Genomic DNA, 26,198 nt, shown 5'->3' on the forward strand with positions numbered 1-26,198 from the left:
TCAAGTTCACATTTACAAAGGTGTTCTGTGACATAATGCTGTTATTTGCTTACTCGCCTGAATTCCAATACCATAATCCATATTTCAGAAATAGCATTGCTTACCGAGACAGCATCCCTAGTGGAGTGACATTCAATGAACCCATCAGCATCGCCAGTGCCATTCCAGGAGCCTCCCTTTCTATCACTTCCTTTGTGGCCTAGAATTACAATAGATCACATTTATAATTGATATCAAATTAAAATTGTAATTGTAAAGAATTCCCTAAATATTTTGTAACTAGATTTGTACATCGCAACCTTAAAAAGAGCTAATTAAGTTCTGACAGGAAAGCTGCAATACGAAGATATCACATTTAATGGAAGGAAAACAAGTGGCAAAATACAACTTCGCAAATACAACCCTCTGCTAAGAGTAAAATGTCATTTATTATGCAAAGTGAAAAATGTGCTCATCTCAAAATGGCAAAATTCTGTAGATGTAAGGAATCTGAAACATAAAAGGATGGAAACACTCAGCAAATCAGGTAGCATCTGCGGAGAGAACAGACAAGGCAAAGCAGGAAGAGGTTATCAATGACAGGAATTCAAAAAGCAACAGCAGTATTTGAAATCAGCATGCTTAAATGAATATCAATCAATGAATGCATCAGCATAGCCAGAGCCAACCCAGGAGACTCCCTGTTTATCACTTCTTTTATGACTGTGAATTACAATGAATATAAATTTTAAAAATTAAATGTCTAGGTTCAATATCGGCTTGAGATTTTGTTGTTTAAAATTTCACAATCCCTATTCATTGGTAATAACTACCAATTCTAATAAAGTGCGTACACTTGAAACTTTAGCTTGTCACACTCTAAAGATGCAAGTAATGTCAGATATTTGATGTCAAAAAGATGCACAAATTAAAAAAGCATGCACAGCCAAACAGCCCACATAGTTTCAGCGCAGAATATTTGCAGCGTTCCTTGAATTTGTTTAGCTCCCCTGTTTGTAACAGCTTGAAAGTACATCAAAGGAGCAGAGTGTCAGAAACGGGACAGCACAGTGGCTGAACCTTCTATTTCTAGTTAAACTCTGGGTCCAAATCTAGATCAAACTGATGTACGTCTTCCTGAACAATTTGGTGAGTCTCAAATAATGGATGCACCATTAGATACACAACGCAAAATCATTTTAGCCTGGATTACATATTTGTTGCATGAAAGATAAATCTATAATTTAGAAGCTGCAAGATTTGGTGACGGGTTCAATGAGAATATTCCATATCTAAACATGACCAAGAATGCCACTCCAAATGGAAATCACCAACTCGAAGCACTTTGGTGAATGCCCAAAAAAATTAATGCATTCACATAGAACAAAGTAACTGGTGTTTGTAGTAATGAAGGAAAATGGTCATAGCATCTAGATACGACATACTGTCAAGGTCACTGAGTTGTTAGCTGTAAGTGCCATTCTTTACTTAGAGCGAACATTGCTTTTCATGAACACAGAAATTCAGAGGCAGATATGAAGCTTCAAATAGAACGCTCAAGACTAAATTGAAGTGGGAATGCTTCATTGCAAAGCAAACGATCTGTAATCGCAACATATTTTTACCCTGAAATCTGAAAAGTAGGTGAGGAGAAGACACATATACAGCATGAGGGAATCCAAAACTCGGAGCCATAAATCTAAGATAGTCAACAAAGGGGAACTTGCTAACGCATGGAAACGTTGAGGCAAATAACATAGTTGTATTTAATGCTAAGGTAGTAAGGTAAAAGGAATATAAAGATGTATTTCTAGGCTGTGATGAAAAAGGTGATTGGAGGTTAATGTGAAACATAACCAGTGCTGGGTTTAATCGTTTGTTTCTGTACTAAAACATTTTATGAAACAGAAGTGGAATCAAACAGATTGTACAGTTCAGTATCAAAATAGATCCGTATTGTGGGTCAAACTAATAAATTTTAAGGTGATATTGTTTTGCCATGGCATAGTTTAAAATTAATCTTTGGTCCATAACTTTTACAGTCTAGTGCTCATTTAACAGTATGCACTTATTCACAATCTGAGGAGATTTGGAAGTAGATTGAAGGCAACAGTTGCAGACAAGAGTCTCTTTCTTCAAAAATCTCATAATTAAAATGAACCATTAATGAAAGCCCGAAGCTGGCCCTGAAGCTAAACATCACAGAAAGACAGCTTCAAAGGGGGTGAAAAAGATCAGATTTAAAGAAAAGAAACAGTCAAAATTTAAACACATGACCACGTGCAATATTATGCTCTTGTTACAAATTTAAATTATTTTGCTCTTACTCTAAAGGAAATAAACGCAATGTTCTCAAAGGGAATCAAATAAAAGTATTTCGGCAAAATGGAGTGTGAAAGCTGGAGTGAGCTGATGCATCAAAAGGAATTTTGATATTTATATGATTTTGTTTACAAACAAACTGCACTCTTTCCCCAAATATGTGTAAATTGTACCTGTAAAAGCTGAACCTTTGTTTGCAAATACAGGGCAAGGTGTTCTCTTCCTTGTTTTGTAACTGTGCTGGTTGTCTAGTTCATTTGAGAGGAACGAAATTAGTAAGTTTGGCTGTGCTTACAGGTCATAAACAGTGTGAATTTGACAAGTTATTTAAAATTGTTAATTAAGAAAAAGGAGCAAATATGCTCTGGAGTTCAGGAGACTAATATACAGAGATCACATTTCCCCTTTGGAAAATCGTCCAGTTTTATATCATACAATGACAAAAATTGCAAACTCCATGCATTAATGTACTAATTTTTCGACCCATGGCATGGTAATGCATACACTCTCCAGTTACTTTGTACCTGATGAGTTCCAAATCTGAAATGCTACTCAGTCAAGGGGGCTCAAGAGATAAAGCAGGTGAATATTTGAAAATAATGGTGACTTGATTTATACTCTGTTGCTCTTATGCACAATTCATGCTGGTTCAGGAAGGGTGCTCGCAATGATATGCATGATAAAACACAGGAGAAATAGATCATAGGAAGCAAAACGATGAATAGTTAATTCGGGTTGTTTGGTGTGATACACTCAATGCACTTCCAATTCAAAGATGCAGATTCACTATGAATAACTCAATCTTACTCAATGTTTTGAAATTTTGAAATGCCTGCAAAATCCTGGAACGTGATCTTTTTGTTGCTCGCACAACTTAATAATGTATCAAGCTTCTTCAGTGCATCTTCTGCTCATCCCTACAGACTCGCCATCCAAGCTGCTACACTTCCCACGCTTTTCATGTCCCCTGTTTCTTCAACAAATATCTAACCATTCAACTATTTTTCAGTCACTCTGCTCTTCACAAGGGGCACTCTCCTGGGAGCAGGCTTAAGGGGCGGAAACCTGGAAGAATAGATTTCCCACAGATTCTACTACATTTAATGGCTGGCCCTGACCTATACTCAGTGCCTCTGACGGTGTCCAGCGAACAGTCAATTGGGAGGGAGATTGGCTGCAGGCTTGATATGCCTCTGAAGAGTGGGGAGGAAGACTGGGGTCTGGAGTTGGAGAAGATCAGGCAGGATAAGGGTGGGTGTGGGGTTGGGGTGAGGGGTGGGAATAGGGGGAGGAGGAAGAGATGTGTGGTGGCTGTTGGAGTCCTGGGCTGGAAACTCTGGAAGATTTATGTTTGAGGGAGCTGGTCAGCAATGAAGATCAGAGTCTGCAGGCAAGATTGGAAAGGCCAAAATCTGTTGGTGTATGGAGACAGCCAAAGTGAAAAGGCCACGTTTCAGAGTCACACAATGGCATCAACAGAACTCCTACATGATCAGATTATAAATGCAGTCTGAAGGTGAAAGACTGGAATTCAACACCGGTTCTCTTGGAGGTTGGAGGTGACCAACTTGGGTCACTCAAATAGCTATAGCTACCAAGGGAACCAGACAGCGAGAATTTATTTCCAACTAGTAAACAAGCAGCTGACAAACTACTGCTAGTACTACACTTTTTGTATTTGAGGTCACTAAGTCCAAACTGGCCAGTATTGGCAACAATCTAACAGAAATAGTCAATTTTCAACTGAAGTAACTGCACCATCACCACTGCATAGATCTGTGCTAAGAGTGTCACTGATGTGAAATTTAATCCATAACCTGCCATCATGAGTAATAATTCCGTCGCTAACTGCATTGAGGAGCTTCATAACAGTCCAGTGAAATTCTCTTCTCTGTCTGACTTAAAGCCAGAATTGTTCATAAGTTTATATGATAGAGGAGTGGACTTAGGCCAATCATCTCAATGAGTCTGCTCCGTCATTCGATCATTGCTGATATGCTCCTTATCCCCACTTTCCTGCCTTCTCTCCATTCCCTTCAACCCATTAATAACTAAAAATCTATCTAATTCCTCCTTAAATTTGCTCACTGTCTCAGCATCCACATTTTGGGGTCACGAATTCCACAGATTTGCAACCTTTTGGGAGATGTAGTCTCTCCTGAACTCTGTTTTAAATTTGCTACCCCTTATCCAAGATGATGACCAGAATGCTTCACAAGAGGAAGCATCCGCTCCACATGTGTTTTAGTTATTTTATTGATTTAATTCTTAAATAATCTGAGTTAATATAAACAGCTTTTGAATGTTGCCAATGTTTCAGAAACAAGCAATGCCATCAATTAAGTATTTTGCTAAGCAGGTTACATTCCTGATGTAAAAATACAATAATGTTCATTCAAAAAAGAAAGACAGAATGTCTATGTAGTAAGTTAGAATCATATAACACAGCACAGAGAAGGTTATCTGGGCCATCCATGCCTATGTTGCCTCTTGTAAATAGCTATGCAAATGCTTGGCAAATGTTTCCCATTCAAGTACTTAATTCTCCTTCAAAACTTATTGTCGAATCTGGTTCCACTATCCTTTCAGGCAGTGGATTTAAGATCATGACAATCCTCTGCATCAAAAATAATCTTATCATCTCACTCCCAGTTCCTTTGCCAAATACATTCAATTAGCATCCCCTACTACTGGATGCAGCTACTCCTTATTTTCTTTGCCAAAGCCCTTCATGATATTGAATTGTTTCTGTTTAACCTTCTCTGTTCCAAGAAGAAAAATGTGTAGCTTTACTAATCCCTTCATATAACTGTGGTTCCGCAGTTCTGGTACCATCTTGGGGAATTTTGTCTGTTCTCTCTCAAAGAACTTGACATCCTTGCTAAAGCACAGTAAAGATGCAAGAATTAGCTGCATTTGGATACAAACAATTGTACCCTTCATATAGTAACTAGCTTGCTGTGTCATGCAGTCATACTTCTGCTGCAAGTACCTTTGTGTGCAGCCTACAGCAGCCATTAACATACACGAGTTCAAAAATGGTATTCGAATGGCAAAGCTGAAAGTATGTGGATTGTCAGAGCAGAAACAGCAAGGCAGAAGTTAAAAAAACACAATAGCCTGCAACCTTTGAGGCCCTGGAGAGTTGAAAGTGGGAAGAGTTTTTTCACTCCCTGTCATTGTGGAAATGAAAGGAAATATCTGGAGTAATAGGATGTTCATCCATTCTCAGTCGCAAAACTATAAAATAGCTGGAAAATCAAAAGACAGCAAAATAGAGTAGATACCCTGCTGTCAGTGCTGGGGAAAATCTATCACAAGATGCACTGCAGCCTAAATTTCTTTTAATAGCAGAGAAAAACAGATAAGAGTGAGTTTATAGGCTTTGAGGACAGACTTTGAACTTCATATTAATGTTACTTAGGAATGCTCTTCGTTGAACATCAGAGTTCAAGAGGCTATTGATCAGTCTGTGATGGTACTGATACATCTAGATTATTTCATTAAGAGATTGGACTGTTTGAGGATCCTTATACTAATTCAGGATACTGATCCTGATGCTCCCATACTAATGGGAGTCTTTGCAGCATGCTGAAAACATGTCAAGCAGAACATGAACAAGAGACTGAGAAAAAGGGAGCTATACTTGCAGAAAAGTCAGCAGAATGGTAAAGGCTAGGGGACAGGATGTAAATCTTGCAGAGGACATCACAAAATGGAAGTGTGTTCAGCATGGGGAAAATGGGGATCTAACAGCAAAAAGCGTAATCATTTTACAAACAATTGTTCAGCCAGACAGAAGCAAACATACCTATAAAGATGGTTGCTAGAGAGATAGCAGCAGATCATTCTGTTGAATCACTTTCGAACATATAACAGGTTGGCACTGTTAAGGTCTCAAGGTGAAAAATGGTTTGCAACTGTTGGAATGATGACTGCAGGAGAGCATTAAGTGAACATATAATGTCAGAAACTGTGCTTCAAACAACATAATGTGTTTCACAAACATGTGTGAAGTAGCTCAAGACAGTGATTCAAAAATGAAGCCCTTTCAGGTCAGACTGGAGTTATATAATGGACCAATACTCAGGTTAAGAGGGCTGAGAACTCAACACAATGGGAAGAGTGAACATCTGGAGTTGCAACAATAGGAATCAAATAACATCCTCTCATCTCAGCTGAAGTAAGTAGAAAATTTGGATGAACAATTCTAAATATGCCAGAAGAGCTTTGCAGGATTTGGCAGGCCACGAAGGCATTGACTGTTGAACCTATCTCAGAAGATTACAAAGATGCTTTTGTAAATCTTGGATGCTTTCCTGATGATATTGTCTCAAATGAGATGACAGCGTGAAACAAACGCAGCATCTACGAAGGACAGTTGCAACTACTGTCAAGTTTAACCTGAATCGCGAGACAGATAAACTCACGACGGGCATGGAGGTGGTGAGTAGCCAAGGTCTCTTTCTGAGGGTAGGGGAGTCCAAAACTAGAGGGCATGGTGAAAGGAGAAATATTTAAAAAGGATCTGAGGGGTAATTTTTTTTACGCAAAGGGTGATGTGTGTGTGTGGAATGAGCTGCCAGACGAAGTAGTGTAGGCAATTACAACATTTAAATGGCGTCTAGATTGGTGTATGAATAGGAAGGATTTAGAGGGCTATGGGTCAAATGCTGGCAAATGGCACTAGGTCAGATTGGGATGTCTGGTGAGCACAGACTAGTTGGACCAAAGGGTCTATTTCCGTGCAAAATGACTCTATAATTGGAAAACAAGAACCCAATAAAGCAAGTGACAAATCCGAAGGACGGGATTAGCAGCATGGTAGCAGTGAAAAATCAGGAAAACTGAGTTTGCACAGATCCAAAGTATCCAATAGAGCTTTAAAAAGATTTAACTATTCCATGTCAACCACTGAAGAAGTTGTGACACAACCTGCCAATGTAAAAAGGTCTTCACAACTCTTAATGTGAAGATGGTTACTGCCATTTGAGTTGGATGAGAGCAGGACTTTTCTAATTACATTTTGGGTATTATTTGGGAGATTCAGATAGTTGCACACACTGTATAGCATTTCCATTGTTCCAGAAAAACATGAACATGAAGCGACTGTGTATAATCTAGTTCATGGATGCGGAGACACAATGGAAGAAGCCATCACAGATCGCAATAAGAATCGAATGCAACTGTTCGAGAGAGCTTACCAGATGAACCTGAAGCTGAACAAAGAAATACAATTGAAAATGGCAGAGAAAGGATTTCACTCAGAGCTTGACAAGACGCAGAGAAGGTTCAGCAACTAATAGATGTGAAAGGAGTGCAACAATTTGTTGCATTTTAGAACTATTTTGCAAAGATGTTGCCTCATTTGTCAGGATGTGAACATCTAGGAAAGCAAATGATCTGCAGTGTCACTGGACACAAAGCAGGAATCAACTTTCACGAGAATCAAACGTTTACGATGAAGATGTCAGTGTTGAGGTACTACAATCTCAATGGTTAAGTCCCTTTGCAGCATGACGCCAGCAACAGAGAACTTATTTATTCATCCTTGGGAAGTGAATGTTGCTGGTCACACTATTTATTCCCTGTCCCTAGCTGCCCTTAAGAGTCTGGTGATGAGCTACCTTCGTGAACCACTGCAGCCCATTTGGTGAGATAGACCCACATTGCCATTAGGGAAAGAGTTCTAAGATTTTGGCTCACTGACATTGAAGGAATGGTAATATATTTCCAAGTTGGGACGGTGAATGTCTTGGAAGGGAACCAATCATGTAATGACTGCTCTTATCCTTCTCCGCGGTGGTGGTTGTGGGGTTTAACGATACTGTCTAATGACCCAGGTGAATTTCTGCACTGCATCTTGTACTAAGCATTGGTGGTGGAGGGAGAGGATGTTTAGTGGATACGGTGTCAATCAAGTGGGGTGCTTTGTCCCGGACAAATGATAGTGTTTTTTTTCAAAAATGCTGTCATCATGTGAATTCGATATCTTCTCTATGTGTCTTTGTGAGCAGTCTGTGAAATACACACAGTTTTTGAAAGCAGCAGAACTAGGTCTTGCAGGTTCTCAAACCTGCATAGCTAGTCAATCAGATCATAGTTGATCTTTTACTTCAACTCCATGCTGCTGTACAAGAGAACTACAGTATATAGGTTCAGGTATTTGATTCTAGAGAGTTTCTTATTATGCCCTTGATGGGCAGATATTAGGAGCTTCTCCATGGATGTAGAGAAAACTTAAGGCAATCTCAAGTTTATGCATCTCAGCTTTTGAATAACATCAAATAATTCAGTTGTAACAATTACTTGATTTCAAGTACAATCCCCCAACAAATTATCATTGCATACCATTTCCTGCTATAGAATTACGAACAGTCTGTTGTTAAATATGTTTTAGTTGATTGGTTAATCCAGTTAAACATTTCTTGCACCGTAACAAATAGCTGTGACTAGTTTTCTCCAAATGCACAGGATTCTGATATTAAAGCAGAAATAACAGCATGATATAAAAAATATTTAGAGGTTGCAACTGGAATTAGCATGCAGTGAGATACATTAGCTGTTTTGATTTTATGCATTAATCAATTATTAACATTGCAATCTCCTGGGGATTAAAATGATTACCTACTCAAGTAGGTACACATCCAAAGTTGGTGTTTAGCTGAAGATATTAAGCAGTTGTGGCACTATGCAGTGCTGTTCTTTATAAGCAATAATGGGAAAGTTTAGGTTACTTCATTCTGTTTTCTAATAAAGCTATCTCTTGCAGTGTCTTCATTAAAATCCCAATGATCGTAAGGCAAATCACTGGGAAGATTTCTTAATAATGTACAATGAAACAATCAATATAAAGAATAAAAACTCCCCAGTGGCAGAAGAGCTCTAAATCATCGCTAATCAAAAATCTGATTCAGACAGCAGATTTAATCAGACGTGTCCATTTTTCTTGCACCATTAATCCCACTGCCAATAGAATTCAACCCAATTTATTTTTTAATTTTGATTAATGACCATCATTATGCCATCAGTGGGTCTCCACCTTAATCAAGACTTAAAAGTATTGTTTGGTAGTTCATTAACTGGGAGCACAAGGGTTAAATCTCTACAAATGTTTTTCAAATTACCTTTTGAAGAGAAATCTGAGAGGCAACTTTGTTTTTACCCTAGATTTTAGTGCACATGACCTGCTTGTCAAGGTTTTGACAAATTCTCTCTGAGGCAATCATAAAAAAAGCCTCAAGAGTCTATATACACTGTATCTTCTGTTTTATTTCACTCAAGTGACTAATGTGTCATCTCTCCATTCTTCACCATTGCAATAAATCCAAAATGGAGAACTGTCAAGCTAGTGGATCAAACCCATGGGCCATCACTTTCCTTGCTGTCTATTAATGTTCCAAAATAACACACTTCCTCATAAACAAACATTCACTGAAAAGGTTAACTACCCAATTTAAAGAGTTTAAATGGTTAGACTTTGAAATAAGGTATTAATGCTTTTAAATAATGTGCAGGCTGAGAAACAGGTTGCATCGGTCTGTCCGACATGAGGAGAAAAAAGTCTTTTAATATAAAGCACTGTAATGTGACAGCGTAACCACAATATATGCTATGCTACCTTTTAGATTTTTTTAAAAGCTCTGTTACAAACTACAGTCATCAGACTTCACAGTTTGAAAGTACAAGATCTTCCATTTTGTTGTCTCCCAATGGTTTGTAGTAAAGACAAATAACATAAAACTCCAAATTGTATAACACAATTATCTAATTTATGGCTAGATGTTAAAACTTAAAATTGGGTAATGCAATGTATCTGCCTGATTTATATACTCTATCATTAAAGTTGAATGACCTTTCCCTTTGGACGTCTTATCGTATAGTATGTAGCACACCTGCACCTGGGCCAGAAGCTCCAAATTTAAGTCCCACACCAGGATTTGAAGGCCGAAGAATGAGCATTCATAATGCCAACAAATTGGTTAAGCATTAATCTGCAAATCTTTCCAGTTCAGATGAACTGCAATTAGTAAGGACAGGAGAGATTTCTAGTCAGCCATGTGACAGAACAAAGTTAGTTCCAGATTACAACACGCTTCAACTCAAACTTAATGAACTGTAACACACCACATCACTTTTCTCCTGTTCTCACCTCCAATCTGTATTTTTTCATACTTTTTACAATGAATGAATTCTATCCTCTCCTAGCTTCCCATCTTTTTGACGAGGAGAAAGTTAGGACTGCAGATGCTGGAGATCAGAGCTGAAAACGTGTTGCTGGAAAAGCGCAGCAGGTCAGGCAGCATCCAAGGAACAGAGAATCGACGTTTCGGGCATCAGCTCTTCTTCAGGAATGAGGAAAGTGTGTCCAGCAGGCTAAGATAAAAGGTAGGGAGGAGGGACTTTGGGGGAGGGGCGTTGGGAATGCGATAGGTGGAAGGAGGTCAAGGTGAGGGTGATAGGCTGGAGTGGGGTGGGGGCGGAGAGGTCAGGAAGAAGATTGCAGGTTAGGAAGGCGGTGCTGTGTTTGAGGAATTTGACTGAGACAAGGTGGGGGGGAGGGGAAATGAGGAAACTGGAGAAATCTGAGTTCATCCCTTGTGGTTGGAGGGTTCCCAGGCGGAAGATGAGGCGCTCTTCCTCCAACCGTCGTGTTGCCATGGTCTGGCGATGGAGGAGTCCAAGGACCTGCATGTCCTTGGTGGAGTGGGAGGGGGAGTTGAAGTGTTGGGCTACGGGGTGGTTGGGTTGGTTGGTCCGGGTGTCCCAGAGGTGTTCTCTGAAATGTTCCGCAAGTAGGCCGCCTGTCTCCCCAATATAGAGGAGGCCACATCGGGTGCAGCGGATGCAATAGATGATGTGCGTGGAGGTGCAGGTGAATTTGTGGCAGATATGGAAGTGCCCCTTCGGGCCTTGGAGGGAGGTAAGGGGGGAGGTGTGGGTGCAAGTTTTGCATTTGTTGCGGTTGCAGGGGAAAAATCCATTTATTCCTATAGTCTTAAATAACATAAATCAAAATTCAGGTGCCATAGCATGAACAGCAGTTTTGCAATTCTCTAAACTCCACTGCCAAGATCACTCATCAAGAGATTTAAAATATCGTAGAGGAACTGGGGGCCCTTGAGAACAGCTACACAGTTCATCATGGGGAGGAGAGGCCTAATGGTATTATTTCCAGACTATTAATTCAGGAATCTGGGCTTTGGGGACCATGGCTGATGGTAGAATCTGAACTCCATAAAAAAACGTCTGAATGATTATTCAGTGTCAGAAAAATCCATCTGCTTTACTAATATCCTTGAGTAAACTATCTTCCTTATCTGGTCTGGCCTGCTCTCTGGGCAATTGGGGTTGGGCAATAAATGCTGGTCTTGTCAGCAACACTCATGTTCAATGAATGAATAAAAATGGCAGAGCAAGCAAATCAAGCTATCAGAAAGGTAAGTGAACCAGGAGTTTTGAATCTAAAGCCACAGGCTATAGATAGAAAGGAGTAGTGTTAACAAAACACTTGATACTAGTTGGTAACACTCATCAGAACTGATGAAATGTCACAGATTTGATGAGAATTGCTAACATTTTTGGCTTACTGCTAAGTTTTGAAAATCTTCCGAATTTCACTTTTGGGATCATGTTAAACTTTCAGAAAACCTTAACCACCGGATCGGCTTTGGCCCTCATGAGTTGAGATTAGCATGGTTTAATGAAATATATTTTATCAGAATGGGTATATTTCCTTAAAAAAATAAACATTTTGTTAGGAGAGCATTTGGGAAAGAAAAAAGGTGTTAATTGAGAGATTACAGAAAAAGCCAAGGAGTACACATTGAGAAAGAATTCAAGGGGAAGCTTGGACCAAAAAATTAGATTGGTTGTGAATGGAGGTTAAATGGAAGTAATTAGGTGAAAGGTTTGAGAAAAAGGCTCTGGAAGTTTTGGAAGTATATCAGAAAAGTTCAAACAGACAGGTGCCATGGCAGGAAATCATGGAAGGTATCAGAGAAGATATGACTTAGGGGTCAAAAGTGGCAAAAAGTGGGCTGCAATCCCTAGCTCAATGCTTAAGTACAATGCAGGAGGACATAACGGTAGGGCTGTCTAGATATGATGAAAAGATTAAGGATGAATATCTTAAAACCATGATCTGATTTCAAAGTGTAAAGTAGCAAAATTATGCCCCCAGCCAAGAATAAACTGCATGGAAAACATGTTTGTATTAGAAACCAAAACGAAATCACCAGACATGAAATTATAAACTCAAAGTCAGGAAAAAAAATAGAAACTTTTGCCATCAAAAATAAACATACAAATGGGATAAACCAGGCCACAGCACCACTACAGATGGAAATTCTGCTGCAATGTCTGTAACACACAGGGTTTTCCAATTCAAATGTCCACACACCAATCTTACATTGTGTGACATGATAATATCATTGAAAATTTGGACACAAATACAGATTATGAACATAATTTACTTCTTAATAATATGTAGAGCCTACTCAAGTGTTTAGCCAAAATAGAGCCCTGTGAAATACTACTCACCACATAACTGCATTCAGCTTTTCTGTTGTCCAATCATCTCTCTCCAACTCTTAATACCTTTGACTTTTTTTATGCATTGCCTTGATAAATGCCTTTATTTGAAATTCAGTTTAAACCATGTATAGTGTAATTTCTTTGCCTATGCTTCGTTACTACAATGAAGAATCTTAAAATGTAGTCCAAGGACTGCCTGCTTTTAAGATCCATGCTGACTGGCCTTAATAAGCTCATGTTTGGCCAAGTATTTGTTAGAAGGTTAAGAGCAAGAACAAGTTAATGTATGAAGGCTGTTACATTATGAAAGAGGCTCAGAAGAATAAATTTCTTTGGAAGTTTTGATTACTTGGCGCATCTATAAAGAAACACTCACCTCTGGAGTTACATCTCTTGGAGCAAACCCAGTCCCCCCAGTAGTTAAAATAAGGTTCAATTCCTTATCATCACACCATTCTATGAGAGTTTCCTGAAACAGAACACATAGTATTCCTGGTTACTGCATCAGGAATAAAATATAAACACAAAAAGCATGAACACATTAATCCTTGTGCTTACACATCTACAAAGTACATTTAGAGGCTCAGATAGGATCTGGCACATCTACATGACCAAGTCTGAACACAATCAAACAGCATTCTAATCCACTGAAAATGACAAATACAATTGAAAGTAGCACAGCTTTATCATATCTGTTTTAATTCCCAGATACAGGTCCACAAAGTAGTATTCTCAACGCTGTACTAAATTATTCTGGGATTTCAAATTTTCACTATTTAGAAATTTGGTGAAGTTCAGTGAATGGATAAATATTCAGTATTATGGATTTACTCCTTTTTATTCCAACTGTGCAGAAGAGGGAATGTTATGAATTGAAATGTGAATCTGTATCAGCAACTTCTCTCAGACTAACAGCTAACAGTGTTTTTCAAGAAACTAAGCTTCTTAGCATGGACAGTAAATAGGGTGAGTAGTTTATTTTTAAAAAGGATGAACATTCAGTTGTATTAAATATCACACCACTCAATGTTATTCTTATTGTACTGTAATTCCCAAGTAAAAATAAGGATACCAACTCCTCACCCCCAGGATAAGAGACATTTGAGATAAAGGAATTTATATCCAAATGGGGTCTATTGCACATTATCTTTGACTAACTCAAAATATAAAGTTTGTAAAGATAACATTAAATTTGGGTCATCCCTGATTCAAATTGAACCATGTGTCTTGTTAGCATGTCGTTAAGGTAGGGTAAAATACTCAACTAGTGTGAATGATTGAAACATTAACGGGGCTATGAAAAAAGCAACTTGCTTTCTTTCTTCACATTCATCTTCACTTTTCAGGTTCATGATACTAACGACAATCAACATTCATACAGTAGAGCACAATGCCTACTTTACTATAAATACAAAAGAAAATCTGTTTCCTGAGAACAGCATGTGAAGAGGAATAGAATTACTTTGTTACAAAAACAGAAAGTTCTGGAGAAATTCACCAGGTCTGCCAGTATCTGTGGCGAGAAAAAACATTTACATTGAGAATCCATCAGATGAAATAACTCCATCGCCCAGTTTCTCCAGAACTTCCTGTTTTTGTTTCACATTCCAGCATCCACTGTTCTTTATTTTTATTTTAATAATGCTTTGTTACTCTGCTTGTCAGGCTAACAGACCAAAAATAATATTTCTTGCTCATGAACATTATATTATTTAAAACCATTTTTCCTGATGTCTACCTTGGCCAATTTGATTTTCCTAATCTACTTGAAGTTTAAAATCATTCATAATAAGTGACTATCTTTTTTACATGACCTTGTTATCTGATAATTTATTTTCTGTCCTATAGAACTGTTCGGGAGCTTGTAGACCACTCTCACTAGTATCTTTATCTTCTCGGTATTTCTTAACTGCGCTGATATGGTTTCTAAATCACCCAACCCTTTCTTGCAATCGTACTTATTCCTCATTGAACTAGCAACACTACCTCATGATCCTTCTCTTCCTGCCTGTCCTTTGAAAAAGTCACATACCTCTGAAAATATAGCTCCCAACTTTGCTCTTCTTGTAACCATGATGCTCTAAGAGTTTTGAAATAGCACTCATTGGGCATTAATTCAGTTCATTTGTTATTTATACTTATTTATTTACTTATATCTAAATAAAATTCCATTATTTCTGTCTTTTTACTACTTATTTTTCTCAGTTGACTCTCTTCACTGCTGTTTTCTAATGCTTAGAGTATTTGAGAATCAAGTGTCTACTAGACCCAAAGCAGATGTCAAACCCAGTTTAGAATGAAGAAATTATAAATGAGATGTTTGAATGCATGGGTTGTCCAAATTTTTATGTTGTTATTTCATACTGATCTTGTAAAGAGACTGCAACAGAAAGGAATCTTTTATTATTCACAGTGGGGAGGTGTTATGATAGTGGTAAAAGTGGACTGTCAGATTTTAATTTCCATCATCTGATTTTTTTTTTGCCTGAGACCTATAATTGACTAAAATGGTTTTACAAAGATTTACAAGGATGTTGCCAGGGTTGGAAGATTTGAACTAAAGGGAGAGGCTGTTTTCCCTGGAACGTCGGTGGCTGAGGGGTGACCTTATAGAGGTTTATAAAATCATGAAAGGCATGGACAGGTTAAATAGACAAGTCTTTTCCCTGGGATGGGAGAGTCCAGAACTAGAGGGCATAGGTTTAGGGTGAGAGGGGAAAGATTTAAATGGGACCTAAGAGGCAACGCTTTAATGCAGTGAGTGGTGCGTGTATGGCATGAGCTGTCAGTGGAAGTGGTGGAGGCTGGTACATCTGGATGGGCCAAGTGTTGGCAAATGGGATGAGATTAGGTTAGGACATCTGGTTGGCAGGGAGGGGTTAGACCGAAGAGTCTGTTTCCATGCTGTACATTTCTATGACTCTGCGAGTAGAATGAATGTCAATGGCCTTCTCCCATGATTGATCCATCTTGTTGTGTGTTATGGAAATGTGGTCAGGAAGATCATGGCCTCAGCAGCACCACAGCAGTCACTTGCATTTAATCATGAGCTTGATACCATTGTCAGGAATACAAGCTTCAGTCTCTAAACCTCAATACTGATCTAAGAATCCGGACAGAATATCACTGCTATGTTTCATGCATCACCTCATCAGCCTCTTGTTCTTTATGCTCTGGTCCTCTGTGCGTTAACAATTAATTCCAGGGTCTCATCAGTACTACCAGAGTCACAGCTGAAGGATTTATCTAGTAGGCAGTGATAAATGTCTGTCTTTACCATTGAACCTCAAATTATTTCATTGTGCACTTAAGGCATCTGTCCTCATTACAGACTCATCCAGCTAAACTAGAGTACGATTCCATCTTAAACATAAACTGAAGCAGTCAGTCTCAGCTCATTGCATTTTTCCTGTCAAAAGTGGCCAGGATTTAGTCAAATGTTTTTGGATGATGATTCCAATGCTGACACAATTGTTAGGAAGATTTCAATTATTTTGAATAGATATCATGGAGAAAAAAAGCTTTTTTGAGACATTGAAGAGGAGATGAACTTATTTGATATGTAAGAAGTTGATAAACAAGAAATAGCCATTTCAAGTTATGGATGACAAAAAAAAGCTAACCCTAAAGGAAACATATGTTTGGATGATGGAAACAGAAACTATGATGTAAAGTTAGAAATTGGAATTGTAGATGAGATAGAGTGATAATCTATGTCTGAATTTGTTATCACCATTTGAAGTCTGCAGATCAATTTACGTTTCAACTGAAAATTATTCATGTTAGATGCAATCACTAATCAATGCATGCTATTAAGAATATAAATAAGTTATAATTTAACTTTAACCATTATTTACTAATGGCAGCATTGCTTTGAGATTACTACCCTGGCTGCTTGTGGTGAGATGTTAAAGGGTTAATTTGTTCTGCTGACATGAAAGAAGTTGGATGTCCCGTGGGTGTGTTTTTTTCTGTCTTGCGGGTAGGATGTGACAATTTAATCATAATCTGTAAAGGCTGCAGTTTAAGGAATAACCTAAGCACACACTGCTTTAAGGAATAACCTAATCATACATTGCTTCTGAAAATAATCTAATTGCTTTACATTATTTTTGGGTGGCATGTGACTATGGGGGAGTGGAGGAGATTGTGTCTTACGTGCATGACTGACTGTGATGTAAAACTCTGTATAAAGGGAGGACAGTTCCCTTGTTCAGAAAGCCTCGCTTGATACGCTCTGCAAGCATAGCGAAGAGTGTAAAGTGATCCTCCAAAAGTTTGTACTTGCTAAAATAAATTGTGGCTGTTCACAGAAATTGACGTTTGCAGTTGCATCAAATGTGTAAGAATGTCAAGGGAATCTAACAGTGGGAAAAAAACATTTGATATGCATCTTCTAGATTCCACTTGAACTTGTACATGTAAAGTGTTAAGAATTTTTTTAGAAGGTAAACAGAATTTCTTTCATAATTCAGTTTGAAAAAATATGCTTTTATGTATGTTTCTCACAATTTTTATCAACAGTAAGTTGTTCATTACAATTAGTAGTAAGTTCAAACTAAAAAGAACATTGCATTCTTAGCAATGTAAAATGATTGCAAATATGAACTATTTCCTGATTCAATTAAAAATGCAAAGAAGCCTCTTGGTTCCAAGTACCGAAGCACCTGCTGAAATGCAAAATTATGAGACAATTATATACATGAAATTGTCTAAAATAGGTAGCTGTAGTTCAAAATAATAATCATAACACTAATCTTTAACTTCAACTATTCCAGAAGAATAAAATTATTAAATTTTAAATATGCATTTATGCTTTGGTACTTCTCCCTGTCATTGTGAGAAATTTATTGCCCATGCAATATGTATTAGAAAACACCAGTTATGTGCAGAAAACTCCTGTTCAAATCTATTCTAATACCATGGTATAGTAGAAATCTAAGTGATTGCATCTGTTCATTTTTTGATTTGCAATGATAAAGTTGGTTGGTTTTGAAGAAAATTCATAATGACTAGATTTTGCTGTGAACATTAAAATTATGATGCTTACTACTGACCTCAAGGAAATTTGTTCATAAAGATCCAACAATCTCTTGTGGTATTGGTTTCAACTTCACTGATTTTAATTTGAACCTGACCAATGGATTTCTCAGCACCCTGCATCAGTGATGTAATCATTAGTACCTTCCAAACCCACTACCTCTATCAGCCAGAAGGAAAAATACCATGCTGCCAACACCTGGAAGTGAGTCTCCACCATTTTCTCAAGGACAATTAGAGTTGGGCAATAAATGCTGGCATAAACAGCAATGCCCAAACGCTGCCCAAACATGAATAAAAGGCAGGATAAGCTGCCAATCTCAGAGGCAGCAAACCTGGAAGCAAAATGCACTGGTCTTATTTCACAATTTTATAATTTTACTGCTTTACTTGAAGTTCGAGACATACACATTATTAACTGAAACAGCAAAACAACTTAAAAATACATATTTTAATGTTAAAAATCAGTTTTAATCAATGCAAAATCTGACAGTACAATAATATAAAATTAGTTTTCAAAGAAAAGACATCAAGCTATATAGTTTAGTCAGCTAATAAACAGCCAATTACACCTCATTAATTTAAAAAAAAATCATTTTGGTGGTTTTTAAACACTAACGATGCAGTCTAAAAGAAGAAATTCTCATCAATTCGATAATTTAGAAAAATTGATTTTCTATTGTGGACTTCAAAAAGCATCCTCTGAAGGAATGATACATCAGTGACTGGATTTGCATGTTGAACTGCATGCTTGTGAACACCAGACTTGGTTGTCAGTTTCAGAGAGATATGTCAAAACCAGTTCAGAATGATAACTTCATTTAACGATAACAAAAAAATCTCATTGCCATAGACCTGAATCATCTTCAATCATCAGTAAATATCCTCACTTCTGACCTTTGGAGGGAGGGATGGTCACTGGTAAAACAGCTGAGGATGCTTGGGTCTGGGATACTATGCTGAAGATATAATTGCTTCGAATATTTTCACTTAGATTATTTGCTACCTAATGTAGACATTTAGGTCCAAGTGGCACAGCACAGAAGCTTTGTGTATTCGCCTTAATGAAATAGTGTGGGTCAGAAAGGGCTACAACAACATAGCATTGATGCTGCTGCAACCACTGCTCCCTGCTCAGGAGCTCTCCATTGGGAACATGACAACAATGAATTTACCAGTAAATATGATTATAATTACCCTAGATCTGCAATAACATGAATATCTTGCAATCATACATAATGATAAGAGATTATTAACTGTTCAATCGAACAAGTCAGCTTTATTCAATCAAAGGCTAAATGAAAATGAAAATGAGTTAACATGCTGAAAGAATTTCCAAATGTATTGCTTTGGTAAGAGTAAACTTTAAGCACAGTTATGGGCATAAACTCTCACTGAACAGAAAAGAAGTATTTTACTGTGCATATACAAACAATAACTATCTTGGCTGAGCTGTGATGCATGTTTTTGGGTGAGCAGTAAATAATCATTTGAAAATGAAGATATTAGCTTCACAGTAAAATGTTTTTCATAATTGTGCCTCTAAATCCCAAATAGTTTCGGTATTTCTGTTCATACAGGAGTATTCAGTGAAGGTATACACATCCTTGTGGTAACATTTCCATAGTCTTACCAGACTACAGGGTTGCTCACGAAATAGAGAGACACACTGGTAGTCGTTTAACCTGAGGGTCACCACACCTCAGGCAAGGGGAGAGGTTGAGAAGGAGAGGCCTTAATTGTAACCTCAGCCAGTGTGGGAATTGAACCCTTGGCGTCACACAGCATCATAATCAAATCATTCAGCAACTGAGCTAACCTGTAGGCAGTCTATGAAAACCAGAACAAGATGTTAGCTCAGTAAGCTAGATGGCTGGTTTGCAAAACAAACTGATGCCAACTGCGTGAGTTCAATTTCTCTATTGGCTGAGGTTAACATGAAGGACTGTCCTTTTTAGCTGCTCCACTAGCCTGAGGCGTGGTGACCCCCAGGTTAAATCACCGCCAATCATCTCTCTCTCATGAGAGAGAGTAGCCTTATGATCTGCTAAGAATATACCAACTTTACCTCCTTTTTTTATCCTGCTGTGTCAATCCACCTAAAAACTACAATTAGGCTGGTTCAGTTTTATTTTATACTTTTACTTTAATGGGCCCATTTTTCTTTCATCTAAAATAATTTCCATTCTTCCTTTCAAATTGAAATACGATCTATGACTTCTATTGAAGTGATTCTTGTAGCAACCAAAATGAAGGCCTGACTCATGCAACCAAGTTGGACAATTACCAAAAATAATACAATAAACTTAAAATTTATTCAACAAACCATTGGTATTTTTTCCTAAATTTATATGTTGAACAGATCAGACATAATGATACACCCAACATGAGTTTCTCCTTGCTGTGCCTATAATCGCAACTGACAGGTTTGGGGAAGATTAGAAAAGTCAGCTGTTTTGGTATGTCGAGGATCAATAAGACAGCATCTCAACATGCACAACAAAATGCAGATGTGAAATGAAAAGTGGCCAACGAATGGAATAGATTTTCAGGATAAGTAACAGAAGAAAATACACTGAGACGATTTGAAAAGCAATTGGACATTAGAATCCTGAGACTGTTTGCAAGGATGATCAAAGTAGTACTGAATGTCCTTTCACATCCATAACAATCTTGCCAGCTTTAAATTAAAGAGCTATCATACTGTCGCTTTATGGGTCTAATCAGACAAAAAGCAGAAAAAGAAGAATAAGCCTGTCAATTTTGAAAGTGTTTCTGGATTTGGCGAGAGTATCTTTGCTAAGTAAGGCTAATTATGTCCTTCAAGAAAATAAAATACCTGAGCTTACTGACTGTTAGTTCATGTTTTTGTGGTAGATAATCAATACATGAACGATTTGTATCTTTTGCATAAGAATCTTACCCAGTCAATGAAATAACAATATTAAATAATTTCAGAAATATCCCATTATAACATCATCCAGAACCACAAATGCATGTTTTTGAGTTTATTCTCAGAAAGGTAAAAATGAAAAGGTTTGTGCATGATTTGATTTATTAACTTCTGTTGCATCGGGCATTACAACCCAGCTATTTGCATAAGATACAAAAGCTCTGATGAGCCTCCAGGGATCCTAAATGACATTCTGCCTCTATTGATGCAGACATTTCAAACAGGTTTTGACAGACAATATGTTGGTCCAATGAGGACTTTCAAAAGACAAAACTGCTTCCCATCCATTCAGACTCACTGCTTTTACTGTGATTGTTTTTGTTGCCTCCTGTGTCCACTGACACATGAGGGAGCCCATTTCCAGTGGATCAGGTCCTGGTGCCAAAATCTCTGTTAATAAGTAGAGATCATTGCTGCATGTCAGGAGAATCAACAAGAACCAACTGTGGATCAGATTCTAATTTTGAAGGGTTCTGTGGAAGATTTCTTTCTGTGCCCAATTCCTCCCTCTATTCCTGGATTCAAATTTGCATGCTCACAACTTTTAGCAAGTGCAAAATAACATTTGTTCAATCAAAGACAAAATTTCAGTTTTCCTCCCATTTTCTAGCTATTTCTTTGTCTTTCTCTTTGTGCATGCTTTCATTACTGTTCTACCTTATACATTCTCTCATTCTCAACGTTCATCTTTCTCAGCATTTTGCTGTCTCTTATTCTCTGCTTATGTCACTGTGTTTCTCTCTGTCAATTTGTTTCCGATTACTCCCAGTGGGGTTCTCTATTCTGTATGCAGTCTGAACTATATCCTTTTTCTGCAGCAATCTCCAATTGTTGTCTATACCACAGGGACCTCTCCCAATTCCACGCCTCCTGAGCAGCTGATCTATTTGTATATCACATAAGCTGTCAAGCTCCAGCACTTCTAAATCCCCACTGACCAGTGTGCTTTATAATCTTTCTCTGTTCACTGAGGCCCCAAGCAGCTGATTACCATGCACTTAGGAACTTGGCAAGATGGAAAAGATAAACTGGTGTTGTGCAAGATTTGTGTCGTACTCAAGCTTCTTCTAACCATCAAATGTGTGGGAGCTTCAAACTAGCTCGCTGCATAGTGCTTTTTAGCACTAAGTTCTGTCACTAACGGAAACCTTAATATAAATTTCATTGAAATTAAGTTCAAAGTGCCAAGGTGATTATTGTCTGTAATCTTTTTACTTTGTGTTCTTGGATTAGTTTGCCTGATAGTATGTCGTACAGTAACTGGATTTATTTGTATTTTACTGAAATCACCAAGCTACTATGGACGAAAATATTTTCAAACTCTTATCCAGTGACTACTTGTGATTTCCAAAATTGAAAGGTTGGTTATTTTATGTTTCACAGGATTGCAAAAAATCAGGATCTTACAACGGTTACAAAATAAATGGATTACAAGCTGTATGGTTCAGTAATTTATGGAAACACATTTTATTTACAGCAGAGCTTTCTAAAGTTCAGCTAAAGGCCACAGCTTCTTTATTTGTATTCAGATTTCTCTTGGTAAGCAAGACAACTGCACTCAGTGGAAGCCAATAATTAACTGCCTGTCCTCCTACAAATTACAGCTCTCTTTATTGATGCACTATTTGGAAATGCTCAGTATGATCATTCAATGCTTTTATCCTTATTTGCAACTTTCAGCTTCAATAAACAAAAATACCAAAATCTTTCCAAAAATTTTGTCAAAGGCCTTTTAACACTACATGGTATTTTGTTGTGATGACAAAACAAAAAAAAGGTTGCCATACTTTTGCTGGTAATGAGATATTGATCTTGGAAATGCAACTGGCTGTGATTTTCCGAATTAAATAGTTACAGCAATTGGCATTGCAAAGCAACAAGATGAAATCAATTATTTCAATCTCAACAGTCTCCATTTAACCTGGAAAAGATCCTTTGCGGAAGAACATGATAAGTTTTGTTTTGTTTCATTAGCACATGTTTGAATCAGTTTATAAAGAAAGCTAAAGTGAGGTACACTTGAAGATGGACAATATTTCTTTGATCATTTGTAAATAAAAATAGCTCTTTCTCAACAAATATAATTAGAGAAAGCCAAAGTGATTCATTGCAAACTGAGAATATTTTATGTATTTATTTACCTTTGTTTTTTGCTATTGGTCATGATAAGACCGTATCATTCGGAGCAGAAATAGGCTATTTGGCCCATAAAGTCTGGTCTGCCATTTGATTATAATTGATGTTTCTCAAATCCATTCTCCTCCTGCCTTCTCCTCGTAACCCTTGATCCTCTTACCAATCAAGGATCTATCTTGATCTTAAAGACGACAATGACTCAGCCTCCACAGCATTCTGTAGCAGTGTCTCACAGACTAACTACCCTCTCGCTAAAGCAATTCCTCCTCATCTCAGTTCTAAAGGGTCACCCATTCACTCTGAGACTGCGCCCTCAAGTCCTAGCTTCTCCTATGAGTGGAAACATCTTCTCCATATCCATCCCATCCCATCCAGGCCTCTCAGTATTCTATAAGTTTCAATGAGATCCCCTTCAGTCTTCCTAACTCCATCAGTACAGATACAGAATCCTCCACTTGCTCTATTAGCAGTCAGTATTTCTTGATTCTATCGTTCTCAACATTTGTACCTAATAATTGAGTTATCTCTTACCTACCTAGATGTGAGCTCTCCTTTTCATTTTTGTTAAAAGATGCAAATGCATTGAGCAGTACCAAACTAATTCTTATTTATTAGTAACATATCTGTGACAGCTTACTTTGACTGGTTTCCTATATCTTATTTGAGCCAGAGAGCAGTCGAGAGAATAATTCGGAGAGCACTGCTGTACTTAACTGCCCACCCTGAATGGTATGGTTTCACAGATTAATGGTTTTAGTTCGTAAATTGCAGTTGACGTGGCGTGTTTAGTTCTGCATCCTAAAAGTGGCAAAAAAGTACATTTATCCATGGCATATTAATAGTCCACAGAGATATGATTCTTTGTTTGCATTGTTGACCCTAAATTGCAAGGTTATGATTCAAACTACATGGTGATAATACTAGGGAACAGAAATAAGAGTCTGTGAATGCTGGGTTGACATTCAGATAGTTGGTTGCTTCTGAATAAAGTGGAATGTTATGCTCTTGGTAAATAGTTAACTTTCAAGGTATTCCGATCTTGCTAAAATTGATGATGAGGCAGGTACATTTAATGGGAAACTTCTATGTCGATTGTGGAACATTAAAAAATGGAGCAGAAAATTGCAGCAGAATGCACTATTTCATCTGCAATTACAAACCTTTGGTCCCACTGTGGATAAGTGGTCTGTCCTTTGGTTCTTTACTGCTATAGTTCAGACCACCCAGAGGCAACCAACAAATTTTCTCACCGATCGCACTTCTGACTTTTAAGATAATAAACTGTCAATTAAGACTTATAATTCCTCCCCAAAAAAGGCACGATATCCAACTAGAGGCTGAATGGAAAAACTCTCGATTGCAATTTCTGTCTTTTGCATATTAAGAAGGCAACAGGAAATGGCAACTTTGCACACTTTTCACTGTAGACCTGCGCTCGAGTACACATGACAATAAAATTCAACTCTAAAATCTAAATCTAAATAAGACTATAAGACATAGGAGCAGAAATTAGGCCATTCAGCCCATCAAGTCATGGCTGATAAGTTTCTCAAACCCATTCTTCTGCTTTCTCCTCGAGTCCTTTAATAATCAAGAACCTATCTATCATCATCTTAAATATATGCTAAAATACATCAAACATGTTCACAGATTTATACACAAATTTGCTTTTCTGGAAAAAAAAGTATCAAAAGGCAGAGTTTCAACTCTTTAACATATGAACCTTGTTGGAATCTTCGTAGAAATCTGATCACATTTCTTGTTATAATACTAGTTTTCTTTTATATAATATGCCAAACAAGGAATAAGATTGTGGGTTTAGAATCATCAGTAAAACTTACTTAGGTTTCACTCTTGGATCATATTTAGGATGAAATTGAAGGAATAAATAACATGTTTACAAACACTGTGTGCTGCCAAATATTTGGTGCAAAGTTTATGTTCAAGTTTGAGACCAAACAAATCTTGTCACATGAGAGAATCCAGAATTCTTCTCCTTTTCGTCTATATACAAGGTAAATTGGGAATCAGCATTTCCAGTAACAAGGCATCAAACTTGACTAATTAGTCTCACCCCCGCACTATGCAGCACAGAAATGTTCTGCACACAGTTGGTTAAAGTGTGAGCCAAAAACAACAAAGTGAAGAATTTGAACTAATGGTACCTCTTAGCCAATTGGATTAAAGATTTGAGAAATACAAAAAATGTAGACAAAGAGTGCATTGGATTGGACAAATTAAATACTAAATAAAGAGGGACAAACAGGGAAAGAGAGATTGGGGTTGAGAGAGGGAAATGAGAGGAAGTAAGGAAAAAGAAAACATTTAATTTAAAATTAGTCATTTTCAAAATCTTCTTGAATAATAAAAAAAAACTACAAGGAATGCTTCTAGTGATAACATTGAAGTTATTGCAGTGGATTTAATGGGCACTTATAGAGTCATAGATACGTACAGCATGGAAACAGACCCTTTGGTCCAACCTGTCCATGTCAAGCAGATATCCCAACCCAATCTATATCCTGAGAAAAAGGGAAGGCTAAGGGTAAGAGACCAATTTATCACAGGGAAAGATGGAGCAGCTCAGGCAGCAACGTTTGGGTATTCACAATTACAAATCGCACTTGCTCCTCACCTGAAGCTGTTGCACCATTCTGCAATAAGCGATGGTGAGTACCACGAATCTTGCTGTTACTTTGATAACAAAATTTGGCCGTATGTCACAGTGCAACATTCCAACAACTTATCTTGAATACCTAACAGTTGCCATTATCTGTCATAGAGTCATACAATACGAAAGCAGGTTCTTCACCCCAACTCGTCTGTACGGACCAGGCTTCCTCAACTGAACTAGTCCAATTTAGAGTCATAGAGTCATAGAGATGTACAAGCATGGAAACCGACCCTTTGGTCGAACCCATCCATGCCAACCAGATAACCCAACCCAATCTAGTCCCACCTGCCAACACCTGATCCATATCCCTCCAAACTCTTCCTATTCATATACCCATCTGAATGCCTCTTAAATGTTGCAATTGTACTAGCCTCCACCACTTCCTCTGGCAGCTTATTCCATACATGTACCACCCTCTGCGTGAAAAAGTTGACCCTTGGGTCCCTTTTATATCTTTCCCCTCTCATCCTAAACCTATGCCCTCTAGCTCTGGACTCCCCGACCCCAGGGAAAAGACTTTGTCTACTTATCCTATCCAAGCCCCTCATAATTTTGTAA

General features: G+C 37.8%; 1 protein-coding gene across 24 annotated transcripts in view; it reads right to left on the reverse strand.

Annotated features, from left to right (window-relative positions):
* LOC140476464 (gephyrin) overlaps positions 1-26,198 on the reverse strand; it is a 538,995-nt gene that overhangs the window by 224,624 nt on the left and 288,173 nt on the right. For 23 of the 24 annotated variants that reach the window (XM_072569120.1, XM_072569118.1, XM_072569112.1 and 20 more), the window contains exons 4-5: positions 13,214-13,306; positions 105-199 (exon numbers count right to left, since the gene is read on the reverse strand). In XM_072569120.1, coding sequence (XP_072425221.1) covers positions 105-199; positions 13,214-13,306 — 188 coding nt within the window. The remainder of the gene's footprint in view (positions 1-104; positions 200-13,213; positions 13,307-26,198) is intronic. The other variant, XM_072569115.1, reaches the window with a different exon arrangement.

This window comes from Chiloscyllium punctatum, chromosome 4, assembly GCF_047496795.1.
Source record: "Chiloscyllium punctatum isolate Juve2018m chromosome 4, sChiPun1.3, whole genome shotgun sequence".
Classification (NCBI taxonomy): Eukaryota; Metazoa; Chordata; class Chondrichthyes; order Orectolobiformes; family Hemiscylliidae; genus Chiloscyllium; species Chiloscyllium punctatum.